Genomic DNA, 11062 nt, shown 5'->3' on the forward strand with positions numbered 1-11062 from the left:
TTCTCCAGAATAGATCATGTATTAGGCTACAAAACAAGCCTCAATAAATTAAAAAAGACTGAAGTTATACCATGCATCTTTATTGACCACAATGCTATGAAACTAGAAATCAACCATAAGAAAAAATCTGGAAAGAACCCAAATATATGGAGATTAAATAATATGCTACTAAACAATGAATGGGTCAACCAGGAAATAAAAGAAGAAATAAAAAGGCATATGGAAACAAAGGAAAATGAAAATACAATGGTTCAAAACCTTTGGGATACAGCAAAAGCAGTCCTAAGAGGGAAATATATAGCAATACAGGCCTTCCTCAAGACACAAGAAAAATCTCAAACAACCTAATCTTACACCTAAGGAAGCTAGAAAAATAATAACAAAGCCTAAAGCCAGCAGAAAAAAGGAAATAAAAAAGATTAGAGCAGAAATAAATGATATAGAAACTAAAAACACAATAGAACAAATAAATGAAACCAGGAACTGTTTTCTTGGGGGAAAAATCAATTAAAATAGATAAACCCTAGCCAGACTTAACAAGAAAAAAGAACCAAAAATAAAAATCACAAATGAGAGAGGAGAAATAATAACTAACACCGCAAAAATACAGTTATAAGAGATTATGAAAAACTATGCCAACAAACTGGACAAACTAGAAGAAATGCTTAAGTTCCTAGAAACTAGTACCAAAATTGAAACAGACTGATATAGAAAATTTGAACAGACTAATTACCAGCAATGAAATTCAATCAGTAACCAAAAAACTCCCAACAAACAAAAGTCCAGAACCAGAAAGGCTTCACAGGTGAATTCTACCAAACATTTAAAGAAAAATTATTATCCATTCCTCTCAAACTATTCAAAAAAAAAAAAAAAAAAAGGAGAAAGGAAAACTTCCAAATTCATTCTATGAGGCCACTGTCACCCTGACACCAAAACCAGATAAAGTTACCACATACACACACAAAAAAAGAATCACCACAAGCCAGTATCTCTGATGAACACAGATGCAAAAATCCTCAACAAAATACTAGCAAATCAAATCCAACAATACATTAAAAATACATTAAAATAATCATTCACCATGATCAAGTGGGATTTATTCCTGGGATGTAAAGGTGGTTCAATATTCACAAATCAATGTGATACATCACATTCACAAGAGAAAGGATAAAAACCACATGATCATTTCAATAGATGCAAAAAAGCATTTGACAACGTACAACATCCATTCATGATAAAAACCTTCCACAAAGTCAGATTAGAGGGAACATACCTCAACATAAAAAGGCCAAATATGAAAAACCCACAGCAAACATCATACTCAAAAAACTAAGCATTTTCCCTAAGATCAGGAACAAGATAAGGATGTCCAGTCCCACCACTTTTACTCAACACAGTACTGGAAGTACTAGCCACAGCAATGAGACAACAAAAAGGAAAACAAGCATCCAAATTGGTAAGGAAGAAGTAAAATTTTCACTATTTGCAGATGACATGATACTATATATAGAAAAACCTTAAAAACCACCAAAAACCCGCTAGAGCTGATACACAAATTCAATAGTCGCAGAATACAAAACCAAGGTACAGAAATCTCTTGTATTTCTATACGCCAGTAATAAAGCAGCAGCAAGAGAAATTAAGAAAACAACCCCATTCACAACTGCACCAAAAACCGTAAGATACCTAGGAATAAACTAACCAAAGAAGTAAAAGATCTGTACTCAGAAAACTACGAACACTTATGAAAAATTGAAGAAGACACAAAGAAATGGAAAGACATTCCATGCTCATGAGTTGGAAGAACAAATACTGTTAAAATGTCTATACTATCCAAAACAATCTACAAATATAATGCAATCCCTATCAAAATACCAACTGCATTTTTCACAGGACTAGAACAATCTTAAAATTTGTATGGAATCACAAAGACCCCGAATAGCCAAAGCAATGTTGAAAAAGAAAAACAAAGCTGGAGGCATCGCAATTCCGGACTTCAAGCTCTATTACAAAGCTGCAGTCATCAAGACGGTATGGTACTGGCACAAAAACAGACACAATGATCGATGGAAAGGAATAGAAAACCCACAAATGGACCCACAACTATCTGGTCAACTAATCTTGACAAAGCATGAAAGAATGTCCAATGGAAAAAAGACAGCCTCTTCAACAAATGGTTTGGGACAACTGGGCAGCCTCATCCAAAAGAATGAAACTGGACCACTTTCTTACACCATACACAGAAGTAAATTAAAAATGGATTAAAGACCTAAATGTGAGACCTGAAACCATAAAAATCCTAGAAGAGAACACAGGCAGTAACTTTTTTTGACACTGGCTGTAGTAACATTTTTCTAGACATATCTCCTGAGGTGAGGAAACAAAAGCAAAAATGAACTATTGGGACTACATCAAAATAAAAAGCTTCTGCACAGCAAAGAAACAGTCAACAAAACTAAAAGGCAACCTACGGAATGGAAGAAGATATTTGCAAATGACATATCCAATAAAGGGATAGTGTCCAAAACATAAAGAACTGATCCAAAAAACAAATAATCCAATTAACAATGGGCAGAAGACATGAACAGACATTTCTCCAAAGAAAACATCCAGATGGCCAACAACAGACACATGAAAAGACGCTCATTATCACTTATTATCAGGGAAATGCGAATCAAAACTATAATGAGATACACCTGACACCTAACAGAATGGCTAAAATCCACAACACAAGAAACAACAAGTGTTGGTGAGGATGTGGAGAAAAAGGAACCCTCCTGCACTGTTGGTAGGAATGCAAACTGGTGCAGCCACTGTGGAAAACGGTATGGAGGTTCCTCAAAAGGCTAAAAATAGAACTACCCTACAATCCAGCAATTGCAGTACTGGGTATTTACCCAAAGAATACAAAATACAGATTCAAAGGGATACATGTACCCCTATGTTTACAGCAGCATTATTTACATAGCCAAGATATGGAAGTGGCCCAAGTATCCATTGGTTGATGAATGGATAAAGAAGATATGGTATATGTGTATCATGGAATACTATTCAGGCATAAAAAAGAATGAAATCTTGCCATTTGCAAAGATATGGATAGAGCTAGAGAGTATAATTCTAAGCAAAATGAGTCAGAGGGACAAATACCACATGATTTCACTCATAAGTGAAATTTAAGAAAGTAAACAAAGGAGTAAAGGAAGAAAAAAAAAAAAGACAAACCAAGAAGCAGACTCTTAACTATAGAGAATAAACTAATGGTTACTGGAGGGGAGGTAGGTAGGGGATGGGGGAAAAAGGTCATGGGGATTAAGGAGTACACTTGCTATGAGGAGCACTGGTGATTAAAATAAAAACTTAGGGGCACCTGGGTGGTTCTGCCAGTTAAGTGCTGTCTGCCTTCAGCTCAGGTCATGATCCTGGAGTCCCGGGATTGAGCCCTGCATCAGGCTCCCTGCTCAGTGGGGAGTCTGTTTCTCTCTCTGCCCCTCACCTTGCTCGTGCTCTCTCTCTCTCTCTAATGGATAAATAAAATTTAAAAATAAAAACTTAAAAAAAATTAATAAAAATGCTGTTGGTATTTTGATATGGATTGCATTAAATCTGTAGACTGCTTTGGGTGGTATAGACATTTTAACAATATCTGTCCTCCCAATCCATAAGCACAGAATATCTTTCCATTTCTTTGCGTCATCTTGAATTGTTCATCAGTGTTTTACTGTTTTCAGAGTACACGTCTTTCACATCCTTGGTTAAGTTTCTTCCTAGATATTTTATTATTTTTGGTACAATTGTAAATGGGACTGTTTTCTTAATTTCTCTTTCTGATGCTTCATTATTAGTGTATTGAAATGCAACTGACTTCAGGGGCACCTGGATGGCTCAGTTGGTTAAGCCTCTGCCTTTGGCTCAGGTCATGATCTCAGGGTCCAAGCCCCATGTGAGGCTCTCCGCTGAGCAGGGTGTCTGTTTCTCCCTCTGCCTCTCCTCCCACTCTTGCTTGCACTGTCTCAAATAAAATCTTCAATCTTTAAAAAAAAAAAAAAAAAAAAAGGGAGGAAAGGAGGTCTAATGTCTACTGCAGGGCCCATATCATCGAGAACCATGTCTCATCTATTTCTGAACCCTAGACTTCAGCTCACCAAAATTACGTATGTTCAGATTTACTCTGAATCACAAGGCAAATTATATTTAGTGCACTCTCAGTAGGCAGGGGAAGATACAATTTATTTTAGGAAGCTTTTGGTTAAAATAAAAATTTAAGTTAAAATTATAAACTTCAGGGGATATTCTTGGTCTATTTGGAGAACCAGAATATATTCTTGGTAGCTGAAGTTATACTCTAATGACATGTAAATGTATGCAACTGAACATGTCTATTATAAGTCAAGATTCTTTTTCTTATCATTTCAGAAACCAGAGACCAAATTCAAGCAGTGAGAACAGGGACTGCAGTCATAACTTTTCCTACATAAAATAGAGCAGAGTTATGCCTTTCATGTACAGCATCCATGAAAGAGGAGTTCCACTCAAAATGACACGTTATACTATAAAGTATCCTATGTTTCACACACCCATTTCATTACAAAATTGCTTTTAACCTAGATATTGATCAAGACAGCTAGGAAGTAACTTTTGTAAGATTCCAGTGAGAAATGTAGATGACATAAAACCTTTTACCTCCATTCTCATGATAATCCTATTGTTTCTGGTTGTGATGCTCATCACATGCTGAAACCTCAAATCTCTGGCTTGAAGACCTAATTCTTGATATAAGTCAGTTTTCTTCTTTTCTATAAAAGAAATATTTTTAACAAAGAGAGTGGGCCAAACCAATCAATGGAAGCCTTTAGGATCAGGGCACCCCTTCCACCAACATCGACATCATTTTCTACTACCAGAAACAAGCCAAAATAAGTTTTTTTAATAGCCATTTTTACCTCAAAAACATACGCTAAATTTGGTCAAACTCTAATAATTCTTTTTTCATCTTACCCATACTTCATAAAATTTCTTTGTATTTAGATGTCCCTTGGGACCAGTATAAAAATCCACAGCCACACACAATTAAGACAGTATCAATTCTAAGCTCTAGAAACGGATTTTTATTTTTAAATACAGATTATACAGAACTACATTTCTGATGTTGTCTATCTTCAGTATTTTAAATCTGTGAACAGAGAATTCAATTTTCTTGGTTCTTGGACTAATACAAAATGAGAAAATAGTTTTCTCACTAGATTCTCCCACCTGAAAACTAACCTTATTACTTAAGAGAAAGCATAACGGATGAAGAAACTCAAGAAATGGTTCAAGTGGCATCTATAGTTGTGGTGTCCAATCACACCTGTGACAGAGCGCTAATTAGAACAGTCACTGGAAGAAGATAATGGGCAAAAAATACCCCAAATTTCCCACCAGGATCTCGGCAAGAGCAGGAACAGGATCATGGGGCTGGAAGCACATGGGAGATCTGAATGAAGCCGGCAACTGAGGTCAGATAGTAAAGTGATGCTTAGTTTCCTTTTATAAAGTAATTGTCCATAAGAGCGATCATCAGCAGAGCGCCGTCTGGTGCCCCGCCCCTCCTGTCTCGCCCCCCATTGCCACTGCAATGTCGGTAGTACTACTTAAGTCTGCCTTAAATGTGGAATAGGAGATGTACATGTGGAGAAGGGCATGGAAAGGGAGACTCAAGAAACAAAATGTGCTCCAGCTGCATAGCAGCCTCTGCTCTCAAAAAACTCCTTTAACATCCTGTTAGAGAGAGTGGCTTCTGACAAAGAAACAGAAACCAGTTCTGGGACAACATGCACAATCCAGGTGTCGCCAGATCCAAGCAGGACTGATGGACAAATGCTGAAGATAGATCTCTTTCAATACACCCATACACACAAAGACTATCCTACTCGAAACACTGCAGTTTCTTGATTTTCATCAGATTCACTCAGATTTAAAAAGTGATTTGTAAGAAAATGAAAGATACTCACCAAAAGAAGTAACATTTCCCTCTTTGTCAAATTTTGTCTGAAGAGAGATAATAAAAACAAAATATTATTTTCTCCCAAACGACTAAGCTCTTTACAGTATTATACCATATGGTATTATGATAGCTCCCAAATACGGCAGTGCAGATAAGCCGTAACTGCTTCTTTAGGTTAAATTCAGCGATGAGTTAAGGGTTAAAAGAATCCCTTTCTCCTCTGCTAGGACAAATGTGACCTTTGATTAACTTTCTGTCTTGGCTCCCCTGGAAATCTGATAAGAGTATCAGCTGTGTTACTAAGCAACATTGCTTATGGTAAAAATGCTCAATGCCTGGTAGATTGCTTAGGGCCAGGGAGACTATGAAAGAATTACGGACACCTGGTGGGAAGCCATCCCCCTGCTTCTCCTTCAGTGGCGTGGCTCTTATAACTGGCCGTGTTCCCTGCAGGAATGCTGCAGGCTTTGGAGATGGTTACAAGAAATACCAGCACTAAAAGGTATGGGGCTTCTAAGCTACGGTGGAACTCGCACCCACCTTTAAGAACATCAACTCCTTGCACCTGCTGTCACACGGGGTCCAGAGAAGCCGCTGGATGGCTGCAAGGGCTTTTGTGGAAGAGGAAAGACCTGATGCTGCCCTTGTGCGTTTCCTATCCTTTATCCTTCTGAACTGAGTGAGACCACATGTGGCTTATCTTGCGAATCTAAGCATCTACTGGAGGCTATGGAGTCTCTCTGGTGAGTGTTGTAGAATCAACAAAGATTTACAGAAAAGGCCTCTTCTGATAATTTGAAGAGAGGACATGATGCAGAAAATATACTTATTTCCTATAAAGCAGAGGAAACATTTTTCTGAAATACTTGTCCACAAGTATTGAATACCTATCAAGTGTGAATATGTGCTGAAATGTACTAATTACTACTAAATACGCATGTTCAGAAAGACTGTAAGGTCCAGCTGAAGGTACAAGTGCTGGGTTCTTACCACGGAAACGCATGCATGCTGTTAACAGCAACAGAATAAAATCTCACAGTGTATATTTTAGCTTGCTCTTCACGAGCAAAGATAAGAGCAAGGTGAGTACCATAAGCCACCAGTGTTCAAGGGCAAATTTACATCAAAAGAAACTATTTTGTGTAATATAGACTAGCTTTCTTCAAATTTATTTCACAAATAATATATCTGCTACAGAAAATTTGAAATAAAGTAAAATAAAATAAATCACATGGAATAAGACAAATTTTAGAGAAAGCCATGCCAATATTTTATTGAATGTTCTCCCAGACTTTTCCTACTCAATATATTCGTGTTACATTTTTCTGCAGTCTCTCCTCCATTTTCAACTTAATATAGTATTTTTGCATCTTAATATTTATCTTTACCGTTTTCCTTTAATGAGATATTTTCTGATAAAAAATCATACAAACTCATTTTTTTAAATGTTTATCTTATAAAGTAACATCATCTAGAGTGAGCGGATTAGCAAGCTCTCATTTCAAATAGTATCAACTAATTTTCTTAAGTGTTCTTGGGACACAATGATTTCACCTGCAAAGAACCTTCTTTCAATATTTAATATCTGAATTTATTCTTAACCAAACTGGCCAAATGTTCTAGAACATTGAATAACAGTATGAACTTTCATACGTAATTCTGGGGGTTATTTTGTTTGCATAGTTTATAAAGAAAAGTTCTTATGTTAATAAGCCTAAATAATGATGATGATAATGGCTAATATATATTGAATGCTTACATGTGTGAGGGTTTTATATACGGTCGTAATTCAAACCTCACAACAGTTCTATAAGGTAGGTACTATAATCCCCAGTTTATAGATGAGAAAACAAAGGCATAAAGATGTTATCATACCCTGTCAGAGTCCACCAAATATTATACTAAGAGGCAGAGCTGAGATCTGAATTTAGGAATGCTAGTTCAGAACAACCACATTACTTTTTTAAATTCAACTTTTTCTAAAAAAAAAAATTAAAGCTCTACAAAAAAGTTGCAAGACTATCTTACAACCAATTCCCATGTGACTTTCACCTACTCATCTTTTGCTAACATTTTGCCCCGATGGCCTAATTTTTCTCTTTTGAGATATGTGGGTGGGATACACGTTATTTCTTATTATTTTATTTTCTCCTGAATCTTTTCAGAGAAAGTTGCAGAGATCATGAACCTTCAAAGCATGCACTCTTAAATATTACACTTCGCTGCCTTCAAAATGCTTCTGCATGTATCACATTGCATAGCACAGGATCAAGCACCTACAGCTAACAGCCTTCAAGGACGTCCACATGGATTCACAGGGAAATCTTGACTAGGAAGTGCTGAACTGTGATTCGAACAACCAGTTCTAGGATTAAAAGAAGACTTCCACAGTCAATAGCAAAGTTCCAAGGGTGCTGTTAAGTAAATCTAGCTGGCACTCAGGTCACTAGCTAAAAAACACAAAGACAAGAGGACTTAGAAGTATAATGATTCACTATAAAACAAAAAATAAGTACTACCTTGGCCGACCAGTCTAACTCAGTTAACTTAGTAAGTACGGGAAGTACTCTGTGTAAGTTATCAAACGTACACACTCACCACAGTAAACAGTGGCGCTACACTGGATAAAGTAGCTTGAGAGGCATCCGAAGTTCTGAACCGGCGCATTTCACCTGAAGAATAAATCAGAGAATTCTCTGTAATCACACAATAGGTATTAACATATGGCTACAATATAACTCTATTATGTGGTCTTCTGACTATTTTACTATTTTTTGGAAACTTTTTCCTAGAAAAGAGAAAGAAACACTCTTACTTGCTAATGTTAACATCTGTAGGGGATTATGTTAGATTTGGCAGGGAATGTTTTTTAAAAGTAACGGCTTAGGGGCGCCTGGGTGGCTCAGTTGGTTAAGCAACTGCCTTCGGCTCAGGTCGTGATCCTGGAGTCCCGGGATCGAGTCCCGCATCAGGCTCCCTGCTCGGCGGGGAGCCTGCTTCTCCCTCTGACCCTCCCCCCTCTCATGTGCTCTCTCATTCTCTCTCAAATAAATAAAATCTTTAAAAAAAAAAAAAAAAAAGTAACGGCTTAGGTGAGGTACTAGAATAATTTATGGATTCCAACCGCCTTTATTCTAATTATTACTGGTACCTCAAAGTCAAATGAACAAATATGTAACAGTGTTCTGAGATTAAAATGTTCACCTTTTTTTTGCATAATTTAAAAAGGCTCTTCATGAAAATTATACTGGTAAATATCTTTCAGAAAACATAGATCCTAAATACCACCAGTTTCAGCATTCCAATATCAGGATTATTTGATGTATAAATTATGAAACCTAGATTTTACTTCCATATTGACTTTTCCACATACTTTACTAGTGAATACTCCTGAAATAAGCCCTTGAACTGGAATGAAGAAAAATCTTTATTTGAAAATAAGTCTATTTAAAACGTGATTAGATTGAGTCGAAATGAGTTCTGAAGTGTAACCACGTAAATTTAAGGACTGACAAAGGACACCATTCAAAATACCAAACATAAAAGGAATGGGCAGAAAGTGTAAAGGTATTACCAATTATTTTCTGCTTCCAAAGTCATCATGTTGACTCCACAGAACATGCAGAAATACTCATTTCTGATCTTACTCCTTCCCCTTACATATAGCGTCTCATGTAATTTGTTAGCATCTGAGGTTTGCTGTTTCCCTTTTATAGAAGGGTCAGAGGAATAAAGGTAAAAGTCAGAGCTGTAAATCAGCATTTTGCTCATCAGCCACAAGTTAGATAAAACGTTTCCATTGAGATTCCGAATCTCAGTGTTTTGTCCTACAACAGCAGATGGGCTGAAACTGGGTTCCCAAGCATTAAAGGAGGGAATATGGGGCGTACCCCAATTCAGACTCTAGTGAGGGGGGGGTGAGTTACTGTGGGATTCTGAGTATAGAACTGAGAAAACTCGAGAACAGCGCAATCCTTTCGGGAGCCAGGCATTTTCACGTCGCTTGTTTCTGAGCAATAGTAGCACCTACATCCTCACATTTGTGAAAATGTTAACATTTGCTTTATCATTTGGTGAAAAAATAACTCCGATTCCTCCTCCTCCCCACTACCGACCCCCTGCGGCTTGCTACACCCTACTTGAAAAACCAATCTTTCTCGGGAGCCACTCTTACTATGAAATCTCGACGTTTTCAGCCTCATCTACAGGTGCGTCCCCATTCCTCACTTGAACACCCGGAAAAATGTGTCCATGTCCAAAGGGAAGAAGACTGGGAAGAAAAATACTTAGATAGGGACGAAACTCTCGCTAAAAAACGAACCAAGAAACCCTTCCCACCAGAGCGCTCCAGCGGGGAGCCCGGAGCGTCACGGCGCACAGGCTGGTCCGCGCTGGGGGCCGCCGGGACTCCCGCACGCGCGCCCCAAGGGCGGACCCGGGGCCGAGGCTTGCGCCGAGCGCGGGGCAGGCACGGCCACGCCGGGTCGGGGCCCTGGGGACACCCCAGACCCGCGTCCTGGGCTGCGAGGCGGGGAGCGCAGTACCTGCCACGCGGGGCCGGCGGGGCTCGCACGGCGGCGCGGCCCGGCTCTGCCCGAGGAGTTGGGCCGCGCGGCCGCAGGCGGCAACGGGGCGCGCCCCAAGGGTCAGGCCCCGGGCCAGAGGACACCGCGTGCGCCGGGGCAGGAACCGGCTCAGGCTCCGCAGGCAGTCCATGGCGTTGGAGCGAGCGGGAGGGCGCAGCAACACCCCAGCCCTTCATGCCGCGCGGTGGCTGGCCCGGCGGCGGCGGCGGCAGCAGCGACGCGGCCCCGCGCGGGGCCTGAGGTGCGACCGCTCCGTACTGAGCATGCGCGGGGCGTGCCGCGCCTGCGTCTCCCCTCCCGCGCATGCTCGGAAGATGCCTCGGGGGCGCGCTCCTTGCGTCCCGTGGCCAATCGGAGGTCGCGTCTCGTACCTGGAGAGTGCGGGGGGCCGGGCTTGGGCTGGTGGGCGGGGCGCGAGCCGTCGAACCCGGATCCTTGCGGCCTCGGAGAGGTTAGCCCGGAGCGTAAAGGGTTATTGATCTAGGTAACC

At 39.8% G+C, this 11062-nt stretch overlaps 1 protein-coding gene across 3 annotated transcripts in view; it reads right to left on the reverse strand.

Moving 5' to 3' along the window:
* MRS2 (magnesium transporter MRS2) overlaps positions 1–10829 on the reverse strand; it is a 33263-nt gene extending 22434 nt beyond the window's left edge. Inside the window, exons 1-4 of one of the 3 annotated variants that reach the window (XM_045866297.3) lie at positions 10531–10829; positions 8585–8658; positions 5994–6030; positions 4684–4796 (exon numbers count right to left, since the gene is read on the reverse strand). In XM_045866297.3, the coding sequence (XP_045722253.2) occupies positions 4684–4796; positions 5994–6030; positions 8585–8658; positions 10531–10702 (396 nt within the window). In that variant the 5' untranslated portion in view covers positions 10703–10829. Of the gene's footprint in view, positions 1–4683; positions 4797–5993; positions 6031–6526; positions 6743–8584; positions 8659–10160; positions 10406–10530 lie in introns of those variants that run through there. The other 2 variants (XM_064597096.1, XM_064597097.1) reach the window with 2 other exon arrangements.
* Positions 10830–11062: the final 233 nt, after the last annotated feature.

The sequence above is a fragment of the Mirounga angustirostris genome, unplaced genomic scaffold, assembly GCF_029215605.1.
Source record: "Mirounga angustirostris isolate CCGP_5_RB_7025 unplaced genomic scaffold, mMirAng1.0.hap1 SCAF_8, whole genome shotgun sequence".
Classification (NCBI taxonomy): Eukaryota; Metazoa; Chordata; class Mammalia; order Carnivora; family Phocidae; genus Mirounga; species Mirounga angustirostris.